Source organism: Ahaetulla prasina, chromosome 1, assembly GCF_028640845.1.
Source record: "Ahaetulla prasina isolate Xishuangbanna chromosome 1, ASM2864084v1, whole genome shotgun sequence".
NCBI lineage: Eukaryota > Metazoa > Chordata > Lepidosauria > Squamata > Colubridae > Ahaetulla > Ahaetulla prasina.
Window position 1 is genome coordinate 179,257,885 of NC_080539.1, and position 17,761 is coordinate 179,275,645.

Consider the following 17,761-nt stretch of genomic DNA (forward strand, 5'->3'; position numbering starts at 1 on the left):
AATGCAGTGAAATCCATTTTTTTTTACTACCAGTTCTGTGGGTGTGGCTTGGTGGGCATGGTGTAGCTTGGTGGGCTTAGCTTGGGGGGTATGGCAAGGGAAGGATACTGCAAAATCCCCATTCCCACCCCACTCCAGGGGAAGGATATTGCAAAATCCCCATTCCCTCCCCACTCGTGGTGGAAGGATATTGCAAAATATCCATTCTGGGGCCAGCCAGAACTGCTCAAAATTTCCGCTACTGGTTTTCCAGAACTTGTCAGAACCTGTTGGATTTCACCCCTGGGCTAATGACATCCAACTGGACATTGCCACCCTGGGCTATAGAGGAGATGATATTGATTCAGTTTCTCAGTGCCTGGATCCCGTCAGTTTTGATAGGAGAAAAAACATCAAAATGGAATCTTGAAAATCTGAAATTTCTACAAATGCACCAAGGTCTTTTATCTCCACCAAAAGTTACTTTCTCTGGCCAACTTCTTCTCATCTAATTTAATCAAGCAGGATAAACCTCTGCACATCCCACATTTTCAAATAATTTGTGGGGCTGAAGCAAGAGGAAAATTGCTTGTTTGTTTTACCTCCCTATGGAGATCATGCTGGCTCCTTCTCTACTGGTTTTCTGCAAGCTCCTAAACATGTTTCCAGAGACCTTTTTCAGAGAGCCTTTTCCTGATTTGAATTCTTGTTGCCATCTTTTTGTACCTTTGCTGTAGTTTTCAATTGTATATGGTTTTGTATTATATTATATTTTTATGTGTGTGACATCAAAAGTTATTTTTAACATGGTGGCATACAAATAAGTTTAATTCAGAATCATTGTGAAATGTTACCAGAAAGGTTCTACCATGTCCTGAATTTACTCTTGTGGAGGGGGAAGGTGGGGCTTTAAAAAGAAACAAAAAGTAAAAATAAAAAAGAGCTTCCTTATTACCTATAATTTTTTTTTTATTTACATTTATATCCCGCCCTTCTCCGAAGACTTTAACACCTACCTTTCATTTCCAGGTGCAACATCATTTCCAAGATGTGTCCATGACTTCTTGGTATATGCACTGTGCAACTGCAACTTCCCAAAAACACCTTGAAAAAAAGGAGAAGAAACTAGCCATGATTCAAAAGATGCTAATCTTTGCAAGATGTTCAACATACTAGGGAGGACTTCTCAGCTGTGCCAGAGATGTACTCATCCAAGCCATTTTGTACTGATGGAGATTGTTTGGACACTTCATAAAGTTTCCAAGGTACTTTCCTTAAAGATTACATTAGGAAGATTCCAACTCTAGCAAAAGGGTGAACTGGCTTTCTGGATTACTGTATGACCCATATGCTCATCAAAGTCATACCAACATTAGAATAGGAAAATGATGACTTCCTTGTGGGACTAAACACCTTGAAAAAGATAGCATATTGTTTATTTATTTATTTATTTTGTCGAGTACATATTAAATAATATATATAAGTATAAGCATGAATTGAATACATAAAATGAATACAATTAAAGGGAACATTAGGACAGGGACGGTAGGCACACTGGTGCTCTTATGCACACCCCTTACAGACCTCTTAGGAAGGGGGTGAGGTCAACAGTAGCCAGTCTAAGGTTAAAATTTTGTGGGTTTGGGAATGAAACCACAGAGTCAGGTAGTGCATTCCAGGCATTGACCACTCTGTTGCTGAAGTCGTATTTTCTGCAATCGCGTTTGGAGCGGTTCACTTGAAGTTTGTATCTATTGTGTGCTCGTGTATTGTTGTGGTTGAAGCTAAAGTAGTCATTGACAGGAAGGACATTGTAGCAGATGATTTTATGAGCTATGCTCAGGTCATACCGAAGGCGGCGTAGTTCTAAATTTTCTAAACCCAGAATTTCAAGTCTGGTGGCATAAGGTATTTTGTTGCGAGCAGAGGAGTGGAGAACTCTTCTTGTGAAATATTTCTGGATGCGCTCAATTGTATTAATGTCCGATATGCAGTGCGGGTTCCAGACAGATGAGCTGTATTCGAGAACTGGTCTAGCAAATGTCTTGTATGCTCTGGTTAGTAGTGTAATCTTATCAGAGAAGAAGCTACGCAAGATTAGGTTTACAACTCTTTTTATGCCTTTTTGGTGATGTTATTACAGTGGGCTTTGGCACTTAGATCATCTGAGATGAGTACTCCAAGGTCCTTGACAGAGTCATATTTTTTTAGCTTGTATTTTGGGTTCTGATTCTTTTTGCCAATGTGTAAGACAGAGCATTTGTTGGTTGAGATTTGGAGTTGCCAATTTTTTGACCATTCTGACACAAAGTCAAGGTCTTTTTGAAGGGTAGCAGCATTGTTGGTAGTGTTAAATAGTTTAACATCATTGGCGAAGAGAACGCAGTTACTTATGATATGATCACAAAGGTCATTTATGTATAATATGAAGAGTGTTGGTCTTAGAACGCTGCCTTGGGGAACACTGCTATTAACAGGTGCAGGATTTGATAGGGTGCTGTCTAGTTTGACCACTTGTTGCCTGTTTGACAGGAATGCAGTTATCCAATTATGGAGGGGTCCGGAGATGTCATAGGATTTTAGTTTTAGAAGTAGTTTGTCATGTACTATGAATCAAAGGCTTTATAGAAGTCTATGTAAATTGTATCTAGAATTAGAATTAGAATAGATTTTTTTTTACTGGCCAAGTGTGATTGGACACACAAGGAATTTTGTCTTGGCGCATATGCTCTCAGTGTACATTAAAGAAAAGATACCTTCATCAAGGTACAACACTTACAATACTTAATGATAGTCATAGGTAAAAATTTAACACTTAATGATACAACACTTAATAATAGTCATAGGCTACAATTAAGCAATCAGGAAACAATCAGTCTATTGCTTTGCCCTGATCAAGATTTGTAGTTCATATGTTTTTGCAGTGTAGAAGTTGTAGATTACAGGATAATTTTTTTCTGAAACCAAATTGCTTATTAGAGAGTAGGTTGTTTGTTTCTAGGGGGAGGGTAATGGATTGGTTGATGATGGATTCCATTACGATGCAGCATAAAGAGATTGGTCTGTAATTTTCAATTAGGCTGGGGTCTAGTTGAAGATAGAGATGACCGTGGATAGTGACCATAGGTTGGGTATGGAGCTGGTCCTGAAAGATTTTTCAAAGATTATGCTTTGGGGTTCTGCTATAACAGTGGAAATCTTTTTTAAGAAGTATGCACATAATCCATCAGGTCCAATAGATAGAGATGGTTTCAGTCTAGGTAGTGCCTTTTCAACATTATCTTCTGTGAAATCTATTTGTGTTAGATCGTTGTAGTCATTATTGGTACAACTAGGGAATGTTGGGCATGAGCCATTGCTGTTAACAAAGACTGAGCCAAAGAATGTGTTAAAGAGATTTGCTTTAACTGCTTCATCTTTGCATTCTTTACCATTAGATCTAATAGAAAAAATGAAAAAAGGGAGTATTTCTTATTTCAAATGAAAACCTTTTTACTGGCCTATCACTTGGTACATTGATAAGCAAACTCTTTGATGCTGAAGGTAGCAAATAGTGCAGAATGGGGGATTGGAGCTTGTAGATATGCATATTCACAAAGTCTCCATCAGAACTACCTAATTTACAAGCCAGGTGCATGATCAGAATACCTATTATAACTCTGTTTCAATCCTTTTCCTGCATGTTTATGGAGAAGACCTCTCTTGTAGGAATGTAAATTAATCTGCCTTCCATGCTTCCACAGTGGTCTAAAGTCTCTTCCTAAATACACATATAAACTTCTCCCAACATATACAAATACACAAATTCCCTGTCCTCTTCCCCCATCTTTCTCAATTGCATTCAATGTGTTATGTAAATTCATCTGAGGACAGAATATATGCCTTAAACACCCTATTCTTCCAAAAGTTACTAACAAATCTACCAAACAACTGATGGACAGGTTGTTGTGAGATATACCCAGTGGTAGGATTCAAATAATTTAACAACTAGTGATTTCTTCCAACAACCAGTTCATCAAACTGCTCAGAAAGTTAACAACCGGTTCTCCCGAAGTGGTGCAAACTGGCTGAATCCCACCGCTGGATATACCGCACACTCAGCACAGTCAAAGAAGCATCAGTAGATTAGAAATCAGAAAGGGCACAAATATATTGTTGGCTGTGGGGAAAAAATGCTTAAATGTTTTCACGTTGCTTCAGGTTGTCCACTTTTGACTTAGCAATTAAAATGCAGACACTATTTAACAAAACAGACAATTGTTGATTTATGCTAAGCATAGAATATTTTCAATCAAGGTTTTCCCAGGCCCCATTGAGGAATTCAGAAGATGGTATCCATACCAATGGTTCCAGCACCAACTTTCAAACCATTCAATCGATCACAATTTACTCTCTCAGATGCCCGAAGGAGAATGTGTACCTTTCTACTTTCTTCTAATGGATGCTGCAGTGTGCCTAATGGGAAATTGATGAACATTAATTAATTTGTACGATACATTGGTTTCTCCCCTTTTACATATTAAACATTTATCCAAGACAACTTATATAAAAGTATGAATACACATACATGTAAATAAGAGCCCAATAAAATAAAAGCATAAATATTAACATGGCAGTATTCAAACATCACAAAACGCATAGCAAGAACAAGCTAAACCAAGTACAACAATAATATTAACATGCATGTTCCTTCTACTTCCAGCAAGCAATTAATTGTCAAAGGCCTGCCCAAGTACCTGTGGCTTTCAGGGCCCATCTTACTGTTAAAATCAAGTTAAATCAACATTCTCCAGTGAAAACATTTGAGCATTAATAATATCTCAACAGTGAACTAATTTGCCAAAAAAAATTTCAGTGAAGCAAAAAAAGATCATGCTTTTATTTTACATACTAAAGTTAAAAACACTGGGTTTTACAATAATACCAAGCATTTATTCTACTGCAGGATAGAATTTATGCTATGCAAATTTCATTCAGAAACTCAGAAACCTTTTTTTTTCATAGCAGGAACACATTTTTTTTCCAGCTCTTATTTTATGGGATTTTGTCACATAGATTTTGTGATCTTGTCTATGTCCTATTCTAAATCAAATAAGCTCTGGCACTTGCATAACTCACCAGATTTCACTATGGTTTTTTTAAAAAAATGTATGCTATAAAATTTTACCATTGTTCCATCCCACAAGGTCAAGTTTATCATCTTCATCCAAGGGAGCTGTAACAATTCTCATGTGATCTCAGTTATATGACGAGCGCTGGCACTGCGTGTTCATAACAGTGGCTGAAGACAGGGAAAGACAATCCTGTTTTTTCTTAACCAGAATAATCCAGATTACCAGGAGAAAGATAAACAGGGTAGGAGAAGGAAGAAGGAAGCTGTAGAAACTATAATTCTTGTCCAATAGAAAGCAGAGACAATGGGTTGAAACTTTCTTTTCAGGGAGGATAATGTTTCTTTTTTTTAAAAAATAATTCTTTGAATCTTTCCTTTCAGAACAGATAATAATTCATTCTTAATTACTCTGGCTGTTCTGACACAGATATTTGTTTTGTTTAATAATTTCAGTTTTCCCAAATTTGTTTTAGAGGGGTTTTTTTTTCCAGTAGGGTAAGTGTGAAACAGAACTAGTTTAGTAGAGAGAAAAATAGTTAATCTCAAAAATATTTGGCATTTTTCATATATATCTATTTGTACTAGTGTTCAATTAACATTTTGGAAAAATCACATCTCTTTCAGAGACACAACATCTAAAACCTAAATGAATTTTTCTGATGATATTAGAAACACAAGAAGAGAATAAAAAAGGAAACAAAGAGAGGATGGAAATAACTCTTATCTCTTAGAATGCAAAGTGAGCTGTATTCCAACTGTGAACCTATTTATTTCACCCAGGGTAGTTTACAGACTCAGAAGAAAATAGTCTAGCATGAAGCAGATACTTGAAGGAAAAAGTAGGGCAACTTCTGCCCTAGAGAAATGTAAGCAGAGTCCAGTAAGAGAGTTCAGCACTCCTTTAAAATTAGAGATTAAATCAATTATACAGCCCCAAACTGCAGCAGATGTAGAATTAAACAAAGAAATCTGTGTAGAATTAGCCATCATGCCACAATAATTTAATATTCAGAAAACATGCCTTTGGTGAGGAAAAGAGAAAGTGTAATATGCATCCACAAGAATTAATCTTAGCAACATTTAATGAGGTGTCTATGAAAATTAATCTTGTTATAGATACAACTAATCTTGATCCAAAACCAGGCAAATGATTCACACAAAGAGAGAAGATTGCCTGGAAAGAAAATCTGTCAATTTTTCTCCCCTTCCTAGGGATATTGGCTTTAAATGGAAAATATAACTCTATCCCAATCAGCACAGCAAATCTTGCTAAAGAAAACTCTGGGACTCATGGTATAAAAATAGTGATTTTGTTTTGTTTTGTTTTGTTTTGTTTTGTTTTGTTTTAGGCACCTGCCAAATATCTTGAAAAATTTTATAGCCGCACTGATTTTTTTTTTACATAGTTGTTGTGGCACTAGCATCTGCAGCACTGGAACAATGGATTGAGAAATAGAATTTCATGGAATATTTTGAATCGAGACAATTCATTGCATAACAATTTGCAATTATTCAGCATGCTTCAGGATTCAAAATTCAGCTAGGTCCAGAGCATAGCTCCATCCTAATAAATAGTGATATCAGCATATGTTTTATAAACAAGAAACTGTCAAATAAGCCTGCTCCCAAAGCCCAGTTTTTCATGATTTCAGAATCACAACACCTCAATTTGCAGATACATAGTTTGTGACATAGCTTTAATAACATTATTTTAAAAACTGATAATGATAGAAAGCTGAAATTCAAAATATATGGAAGTTCTTTTTATGCCAATTGATTACTTCATGTCATCAAATTGTTGTTGACTCTTGGTGACCATATTGATAGATTTTCTCTATGATGATCTGTCCCTAAGCAGCTCTTCCAATGGTTCACCCATTACCACAGTAACAAAGTCCATCCACAAAGCTACTTGGTGATCTTTTTCCTTCTAACTTTCCCAGTATTAGAGTATTTTCTAAATAACCAGGTTTTCACATAATGTGCCTGAATTATGATAATTTGAGCTTGCTGATTTGCATATGGAGTGAGAACTCTTGGTTGATTTATTTGATGATAATAATAATAATAACAATCTAATACTCTAATCCATTCATTTGTTTTCTTGTAATGAGACAAGACTATATCCCCCTAATGCATTGATGCTTTTGAATGTTGGGTGTTGTGGAAGACTCCTGAGAATACCATGGACAGACAAGAAAACAAACAAATGGATCACAGAACCACTAAATCCAGAGCCACAAATGACCAGATTCAAATTATTTCACTTGGCCTTGAGGAGATTGGATCAGTTTTGAAAACAGTTGACCTTCTCACAAAATTCTTCAGGACTTTGGGACAAGCCACTTTTGTAAACTTAATATAGGAAACTTATCCAGGTCATTCTCATGTTTTTCTTATTTGTATATCCCTTTTAATTTGATGTTATCAAACATTATCTGCCCAGCCTACAAAAGAAATACCACTCTTGTTTTTTTACATGTTCAGATTTTTACTTTTTAAAGGAAGATTCAGCAATGTTCCGACATATGAAAAACTCCTTTGCCTAAAGAAAAATAATCTCTCTTGTTCCTTCTCTCACACTCTCTCCACTTTGCCCCTGCCTGGCTAAAGCATATGGGGAGCCAGATTAATAATACCTTCTATAAGCAATTCTTACACTAGCTGACAGGTCATCAGATTATCTTCAGAATAGTAACTAAATTTATTGCTTTTGCCCTTATTATCAGACCTTCAAACTGTTAAATGTTACCTTTCAATATATCTTTTTCTAAGTGTTTGCTTAATGTAGCATTTCTCAAATTTGGCAACTTCAAGTTGTGTGGACTTCAAGTCCCAGAATTCTATGGAGTAGAAGCCCACTTATCTTAAACTTCCAGGTTTGAGAAATAATGAGTTTCAAGGAGTCTGTTATCTTCTGGTAAGTGTGGTCCAATTTCTGAAATAAATGTGTAAATGTGCATGCATGTGCAGTAGTATATATGTGCAATACATATATGTGTGTGTATATATACATGTATACACACATACACAGGGAACTGAGTCACAAGGAATGTTTTTAATTTAGGATTTATCTTTTCTTCCAGACAAATGCTGTCTTCCAGATTCTAACGTATTCCATCATCCTAGAGTCAATGGGAGGTGGGGAAGAGTAATACTAATATACCCATTGCTTTATTTCAACCATGGACTCAATTGTATCAGAGTTAAAACACTTGCAGTATTCCTGGCTAAACAGTCTAGCAGTGTTGTACAATTCTAATAGACCACTGCACTGTGGTATCCAGTTCTTCAGAGAGATAACAGCCAACTGGCAGTCAATGAAGCTAACTAGGGACCAAAGGGAAAATGACTAAAAAGCTACCATATTCCCTGATCCCAGGCACTATTGGGTCATCTCCAGTACAACGGGTGCTGAAGCACACATATTTTATACAACTAGCAGCTGTCCTCTGGATGCTGTTGGCTTAAAACAGAGAACACTTTTTGAAGAGTAACTCATTTTAACTCACTCTAACAGACTAGCTCATTCAAGTATACTGTGACTCTATAGTCAACCCTGAAACAATTAAAAAAAAGAAAAGAATTGAACCTGGAAGATGATCTCTCTCTCCCCCACTGCCTCCCTCCCCCTCTCTATCTCTCTATCTGTTAAAGTTTAGATATTTCCAGGTTTTACAAGTTGATTCTGTAAAACTGTTTCCACTTTGCACTACTAATCTGTACTGTGTCTAGTCCAATAAAAATGGGTTATAAAAACATATTTCTGGATTCCCAGATATGTGAAATAATTCGTGTACATCTGTCATCTAGCATTTTTGAGAGAATAACTATTGATGCTCTAAACAAATATACCAGAAGTTCTTAGTACCTGAACTATGATTACTAATTATGCATCTTTTAAATTTTTTTAATGAACATAGCTTCCTTGATACCTCATTAAGAAGTCCTGTTAAACTATTACCTCATTATAAGGTAAAATAAATAGATAGATAGATAGATAGATGATAGATAGATAGATAGATAGATAGATAGATAGATAGATAGATAGATAGATAGATAGATAGATAGATAGATAGATAGATAGATAGATAGATAGATAATAAAAAGTAAAAACAAAAGTTGAACATCAGCAACTACAAAGTTGCAAGGTGTATTTCTTTCATTCCCTTTATAGTATAAATGAAAAGACAATTTTTACAGTTGAAATAATGATGGTTAAGATGTGCTAGAATTAGAGATTTCTATAAGAAGAATAATCTGAGTTTTAAAATTTAAATGTAATAAGCTATGAATAATAGTACAATAAATTATGAATACTAATATGTATTAGTCTGAATACTACCTGAAGTTAAATATGGTAATCCATGCTACAACACAATAACTCTTCTGTTTAAACATTCCAGTTACAGTGATTTTTATTCTATCTACCTATGACAAGTATGTCCTGTCCACTGATTCTTGACATATTAATAAGTAATACACTGTAACACATCCATGGCAGGTCTAGAGTGGGTTGAATGATAGCTATATTCAGTAGCTTGAATATGTCATTTCACAGTTATAGAGATAGCCAAAGACTGCTATCTACTTTATAAGATAAGTGAAGAGATGGAAACAGGTAGTACTCAAGCTGTTATCGTGGCCCTTTGGTTGGATACATTTTATTTATTTATTTATTTATTTATTTGTCAAACACAACAGTATATATAAGTATAAGCATGAAATAACCATACAAATTGGATACAATCAAAGGGAACATTAGAACAGGAACGGTAGGCACGCTGGTGCTCTTATGCACGCCCCTTACAGACCTCTTAGGAATGGGGTGAGGTCAATAGTAGTCAGTCTTTGGTTAAAGCTTTGGCGACTTTGGGAGGAGACCACAGAGTCAGGTAGTGCATTCCAGGCATTAACAACTCTGTTACTGAAGTCATATTTTCTACAATCAAGATTGGAGCGGTTCACATTAAGTTTAAATCTATTGTGTGCTTGTGTATTGTTGCCATTGAAGCTGAAGTAGTCTTCGACAGGAAGGACATTGTAGCAGATGATTTTATGAGTTATCAGGTTCCAGACAGGTGAGCTGTATTCGAGAACTGGTCTACCAAATGTTTTGTATACTCTGGTTAGTAGTGTAATCTTTCTGGAGAAGAAGCTACACAAGATTAAGTTTACTATTCTTAAAGCCTTTTTGGCAATGTAGTTGCAGTGGGCTTTGGCACTTAGATTGTTTGATATGAAAACTCCAAGGTCTTTGACAAGGTGAGGGTCATTTACAAGGTAATGTCCATCAAGCTTGTACTTAATGTTTAGGTTCTTTTTTCCGATGTGTAAGACAGAGCATTTGTTGGTTGAGATTTGGAGTTGCCAAATTTTTGACCATTCCGACACAAAGTCAAGGTCTTTTTGAAGGGTAGCTGCATTGTTGCTCAAGATTTCTTTCAACCAGAATAAATTGGTTTTTAAAGCCCAGGAATGTTACCTTTCTGGCAAACTTCCAGTTCTTCCTATAATAGTAATTTCCTTCATTTCCTCTTCCCAAACAGAGCCATGCAATCCTTAGTGAAAGTAGATCCTCTCATCTAGTTTTCCTTTCCGTGTCTTGATCCATTTCAGAGCCAACTCTTTCTCTCCATCTTCTTTAATTGCCAAAATGTTTCGAATTCCTAAACTGACTATTTTTGCTCATTTTTCATAAATCCCTGTATTCTACCCCACCCTGAGATAATCTGAATGATAATCTTCAAATAATTCAGTTCTAAAATTCTGCACTGATTTCACTGACGTGCAGCTTGCTTTCTTCTGGGTCACATGCAAAATTCATCCTATTTCGCCAAGAAACCAATAAAGAGTAAGTGTTCATGTGTTTCCTTCCATGTTAATCTATTGGGAAACACAGTCCCTGTAATAAATCTCTTCTGGACCCAAGCAGCTTTACAAAATTTATAAAGTGAGTCCTGTCTCCATCGACTCTTGGATCTTAGCTGAGAAATTCTCCAAGGCTTTTAATTAAAACCGGGGAGGTTGGGATGGCAAGTTTCAAAACTATCTCTGAATCAAAGGAAAGGACCGACCCCATTTTACTAATTACCAAGCCAGCTTTAATTCTTATACAGTACAATTAGAAGGGACCATTTAGGCCACGGAAGCCAACCTCTGTGCAGGAATCCAAATTAAAGCATCCTAGACAGATGGTTGTCCAGTCTCTGCTTGAACACATCTAATTAAGAAGAGCTCACCAAGCTCTCTGACCCGATGATTCCACTGTCAAACTGCTCTTCTTGTTAGAAGACTTTTTTTAAACATCAAATTAGAATCTGCTTTCTGTAATTCCAGTTATAACAGTTTCATTCTAGAAAGAGAGAGAACTGGCCTTGACCTTCTATGTGACATCTTCCAATTATTTGAGGAGTGGTGTTATGTTCCTCCCACTTCTTCATTTTTTTGATCCTCAAGGCCAAACATCTTTCCCTATTTCTGTAGAGTTCTTACTTTCTTGTTCCCTGATCAACTTCATTACCTTTCTATGAACGTGTTCAGTTTCTTTGAATCTTTTGGAAACTATACTTTTCAGGTAGCATTTCCTTTGTTTGTATCTCTGCTACACTTTTGTGATGGTATTTGGAAATTACCTTGGAGGTCAGGAGGAAGGGCTAGACAACAGTCTGATAAACAAAATTAATTTGAGTCCAAAGGAAGAGAGGTAGCAAAAATGCTAACTTTTGGGAGAGTAAAAGTTAAGGATGGCAGGGGTACTTTCAGACTTGAAAGATTGATGTTGGCCTTGCAAAGTAGTCCAGACAAGAACAACCAAGAGTATTAGCTCTATCTTTACTGTAAAATTACATTAACATAATCTTACAAGCCTGGAAGTACCCCTATCATTCCTCACTTTTATTTTTCCCAAAACTCAGGATGATCCTTTCATCACCTCTCCTTCTTTGGACTCAAATTTGGTTCATTAGACCATTGTCTAAGTCAGGGGTCAGCAACCCGCAGCTCTGGAGCTCTGGAGCTCTGGAGCTCTGGAGCCACATGTGGCTCTTTCATCCCTCTACTGCGGCTCCCTGTTGCCCGTCAATTTTGAGAGGAGCTTCCAGTAAGGGGAGGGGGAAAGAATGGCACACCGGGAGGAGACTTTATGGCAAGGGGCGGTTTTCCAGTCGGCTCCACAATTGAAAGGGCTTTCAGTTAGGATAGGTAGAGGAAAAAGGATACCACGCTAGGAGGAAACTTTATGGTGGGGCAACCGGACTTCCGGTTGGCTCCAGAACTGAATGGGGGGCTTCCGTTAGGACCTTTGTGGCTCTTTGAGAGTTTAAAGTTGCCGACCCCTGGTCTAGGTGCAGCTTTTCCTCCTGTCCCACAAGATCATTCCCACATACCATTACAACTTTATATCTCCCTCTGCTAAATGTTTATTTCTTATTTTCAACCCGCTTCTTTAAACTATGAAGATAAATTTGAATTGTATTTCTGTAGTCTAAGGTCCTAATTATACTGTTTTTATATCATCTGCCAATTTGATGAGCTTCAATTCCAAGTCTTAACCAGGTCACTAATACAAAAAGTTGAAGAATGACAATGCCTTGTATATTTAAATGCTAAGGATAATTTAGGTCAGTATTAGTATTATGCAAATTAAAGTCAGTTCAATTTCAGGATAAAAAAGGATATGAATCCCTTTTAAGTAGTGAACACATTTGGAATGTGAATAAAGAGTTGCAAGCGTCACCACAAAGTAACTGCTGTGTGGCCTTAGCTAATCACAAAAGGATTGTGATGGGGTAGGGACTACTAATCATAAAATATTTGAAGTTCCACATCAGGAGCTTTACTGCTCCATGCCTTAATAGTTTTATGAATGGATTACTGCAATACACTTGATGCAGAGCTATTCCTGAAGATGGTCCAGCAGCTGCCTGATTGTTAAGGAAGGTGGCTAAATCAGTTCATGTCACAGCAGTGCTTAAAATCCTGCACTGAACTATCAAACCCAATTCAAGGTGTTGAGAAAGGATTTTCTGGGCCTAACTGAATATAGGCTCTATTGCACCCCTTATCTTCTAAGGGGAAAAAATATCAGGTTTTCTGCTCAGTGTGAAACAGCCTTTGATTGCATTCCAATGAGCATTTATCTGGAATAGATTCCACTTCGACTAGAACAGATCCCTTTTGTGCTACAGTATGCCCAGGGTATTGCAACAGCTTAATAAATGTTAGATAGCACGAGAACCAATTTATGATGTTATTCTTCTTTCTAGATTTCATCATTTCCCCTTAGCATATATACCCCAACATAGCTTTGTCATGCCTGAGGGTAATTAGACTTGGTTCACTTTTTAAAAAAATAAATAAATAAAAGATACGCCATGAAGCATCTCTTCCAGCTATTATTATTTTTCACTTACCCACTTTCAGGACACCACCAGCAGCAATCACAATACAGGCCGCGCTCAGGAGATGGCTGGTGTTTAATGAGAATTCCAATGTGCCCTGGATGTAAAGACCTCGTAGGGGTGGAAGATTCATATCCACCAAGACAGTTCTGTCTTAGAAAGAATGAAATGATGCAGAGCATTACTTTGCTTAATATATTGCTTTTTAAAAATGTAGCCTCTTTTTTGCATGCTTTTATAAGATGTTAAATTGAACAAAAAGGCTAGGACTATTACATAATTTATGAATTATTTAAGTGAATTTCTGTTCCCCATCAAATTAGATCTGAATGGGGAACAATTTTACACAATACAGAGAATTAATAAGATATGTCAAAATATTCAAACCTTCAAATAAGCAGTACACTTACTTTATAGTGACCAGACGTCCCACTTTTGGCGGGACAGTCCCGCTTTTTAATAATTTGTCCCGTGTCCCACGGCAATTCAAAAAAGTCCCGATTTTTTTTTGTTTCACTGAAAATGGGAGGCGGCAACGCAAGAGGAGGAGGTGGAGAAGGGGGAGTGGTGGAGAAGGGGGCGCGAGAGGGAGGAGAGACGCCGCTTGACTTCACCCGAGAGGAAGAGAAGAGCCGAGAGGAGAGCCGAGCTTGCCTGGAAGAGCGGAGAAGCAGCAGCCGCTCCTCCTCCTTCAGGCAGATGGCAAGACTCAGCGGGCATGCGCAGCCCCCCCCCCCCCACCGCATCAATGTTGTCCCACTTTGCCATCTCTGAAATCTGGTCACTTAAACTTACTTAATATACGTGATATAATCAAGATTGAAAGAAATATATTTCTTTTTTGCATTTATACTTTACATTTGCTTCTCTCCTCACTTTATCCTCAAAGGTACAACACTGAACTAGCTTGGGCAGAGAGAGAACAACTGGCCAGAACAGAAGGGAACTGACAGTGGATCTCCCCGGCCATATAACAATCCACTTGTATGAACAACATATATTCCTCCATGCACCCATGCAGCAATCAGGCACATATTAATACTTCCCTTTGGGAACACTGAGAAAGAAATGGGAAGAGAGGAGGGTCATTTCTGAGTTGGGGGCTAAGGTTGGCCATTGGAAAGCAAGTAAGCATGATGGAAAACAAGGAGAACAGGGCTATGGAGGAGGAAAAGAACCTGTTGTTGGGAAAGATTGAAGGTAAAAGGTACGGCAGAAGATGAGATGGTTAGATAATGTCATCAATGCAATGAACATGAATTTGGGAAAACTCCAAGAGACAGTGGAGGATAGAGGGGTGTGGCATGCTAAAGTCAATGGGATCGTGAAGAGTTGGACACAACTTAGGGTCTGGACAAGAACAAATGGAGGAGGAGAATGATGGTATGATACAGGAGCAGGGAGTCAGGCTAAACTGGGAAGAAAGAAAAGATTGAAGGGAAAGAAGCAAAGAATGACTTCAAAGAGCAGGCATATTGAAGAATAGGAATGGGGAGAATGAAGAAGTGGTATCCAAACACGGAAAGAGCAACAATTGATACATATGCGGCTGTTCAGGCAATCCCTGACTGTTTCCTTTTCTCAGATAGGGCATTCAGAGTTTGAACTGGACTCTTCTAGAAACTACTAGACATATGGTAACTCTAATTAAAACTCTGTATTATAAAGGCCTGGTGTTCGGAATGTTTTGGGTTGCATCCAATACTAGCCATCTGTCAATGCAATGGCATCGATAAGAAGAATGGATTACCCTCCCTGTACAGTCCCAAAAAATCATCTCCAAAGGGAATATTTAGGCTGCAAAGGACAGAGAGGAGCTCAAAAAGAAATCTTTATCTCAGCAAAAAATGACATACAGTTCAGAGATATAAGTAAAATTGGAGTGTTTTTAGTGAGATGTTGAAGTGACAAGATACAGTTCATAAAATATAATAGTATAAAATGATTAATACATGCGTTAAAACAAATCATAGGTTTAGCATTGGTTTAGATTTAACATAAAACAAAAATAATAAGTTTTATTAAAAGGCCAGCCTTAGCAATACCAAGCAATGATATTAACATAGTCATCTCTTATTAAAGAATCCAGCCATATATTCCAATGAAAAAAGAGAGGAATTTTCAGAAAATGTTCTTTCCCTCAGTTCATGGGTAAGTATTATTATTTATGTTGATTTTAAAAATGAAAAATCTTCAGCATTGAAATGTTTTGTGATGCTGTCTCCTATAAAATGGATTATAACATACTTTTATTTATCCCTGATACCATGCTTTGCATTAAATTGTTATTTGCTTTAGACTGTTTTAAAATCTTAATTACTCAAAAGGGAAATGTAAGCTATTCAGAGTAGGTTTTAATTTGAGCAGCATGTAAACATTGTAAATAAGTAAATAAAATAACAGCTATCTCCTGTTTGGTTGTGGCAGGTGATATTCGGCAGAGAGGTGTTTTTAAGAAGAGCATTCTACTGGAAAATGAGAATTAAAACAAAAGCATTTTGTTGCTGTCTTTTTACTGGTTCTCATATGGAAGAGTCAGAAGACTTTTGACCCACAGTATATAGACAGATTAAACCAACCAAGTCAGAGAAGAGGAACAGATTTAAAACCAATGTTCATTAACACCATCCAGAGGCAAGCTATGTTCTACTAGTGTTTAACCTTTCCAGAAGTCCTGCAATATGTAATGTCATTCACTGATTTTCGGAAGCTTTGTTTTAAAAATGTTCATTTAAGTTTCTCAATAGGTCTACTGTTTAAATACCGTGATCATAGTCTTAAAATAAAATAATACATAATAAATATTTAAAATGAGGAAAAGTGGTGAATCAATAGGATCTTTCAGTCTGCTTTCCAGGAATTGGATATGAGTGTATAACTGTGCCAAATGAATTATTCCACAGAGAGGCAAACATTTTGTAGAAATTCTCTACAAGATAAGCTAGATAGAAAAAAAAATATAGCTTCAAATCCCGGAATAGCACAATTTATTAGAATTCTTTTCCAAAATGAGTATAAGTAAAGGTGTTTTTTTTATAATTTAAAAAAGTACATGCCAAGATATTTAATTATGTATTTAACAAAGAGAATAAAAAGTAAGACTCTAATTTTGATAAAGGCAAAAATCATATGAAGATAATTAATTACTAACTACTCATGTTGGAGACAATCCCAAATACCACGAGGCCTTGTCTTTCTAATGGGATGAAATAATGGGATGTTGCAAATGTGATTCTACCTCCTGGGAATCCAGGAGATAAACAGTGTATTTCTTTATGTAGAAACAAGGCACGGAACCTGAAAAAAATTTCTCAGTATTCCTCTGTATCAAGTAGAAATCTGTGTTACACCTGAGGAAACTACGTGAGAATTCTATGTGATAGTAAAAGCACTGAGGGAAAGTTAAACCAATCAGCCATCAGTTTTCTTATTTCACATGGAAACGTCCAACAGTCTGCTGCTGAAGGGATGGGATAGACACTCCTCCCCAGTTATTTATAAATTCCACCCTCCTCCTGAAAAAGTATGGATACAGTCCTTCAGTTGACCTTTTCATCTGATATCTCAGTTCCTGAAATAGATGGAAAATTAAAGGGTGACATTTTTAGCCTGGCTCTAATTCTCAGACTCCAGACTGGCCGTGTCCATTGGGGCTTCTCAGTGCTGACATGCTTTGAGGACTTTTTCCAGCTCTGTCTAGTGGCTTTATTCTTTGGCTCTGATTCCCTGAGTCTATGCTAGTGCAGTTGCCTGCAGTTCTGACCTGACAAAACCGCAGTGGAATATCTATTCCAGGGAGTGAAAGGCAGTCATCAATTCATTGCCGCAACTCACTGCCTGAAGATGGAGTGGAGCTCTGAGACTTTGAGTTTGCAAGGTTTTTCTTCAAGTCTCTTGTCCAATCAGTTTTAAAGATGTACCAGTCACAAGAAAAGCTAGGAAAGTATATGGGAGAGTACATATGGAGATCTCAATAAATAACTGTTAACAGTCAGAGAGATAAAGAAAAAACCCACACCAATATTTACACCTACAGACCAGAAAATATTTTTTTATGGTTCAAGACTTAGAATACCACCAACATCCATACATCCAAAAGATCATTGTTTCAAAGGCTTTTCTAAAAAGAATTTATATTTTCCTGCTATTAGCAACAAAGAAAAGAAACAAAGTGGAAAAGCATTAACTCTACCTTCTTATACTATGCTAAGGACAAAAATGCATGTACATCCAAGCAGAGGATGAGAAAATCAAGTAACTATTCTTC

General features: G+C 36.9%; 1 protein-coding gene across 1 annotated transcript in view; it reads right to left on the reverse strand.

The window, feature by feature from the left end:
- The window catches only part of PKHD1 (PKHD1 ciliary IPT domain containing fibrocystin/polyductin), a 292,871-nt gene that overhangs the window by 95,725 nt on the left and 179,385 nt on the right, over nucleotides 1-17,761 (reverse strand). The window contains 3 exon segments of the mRNA XM_058181645.1: nucleotides 996-1,083; nucleotides 4,321-4,434; nucleotides 13,507-13,647. Coding sequence (XP_058037628.1) covers nucleotides 996-1,083; nucleotides 4,321-4,434; nucleotides 13,507-13,647 — 343 coding nt within the window.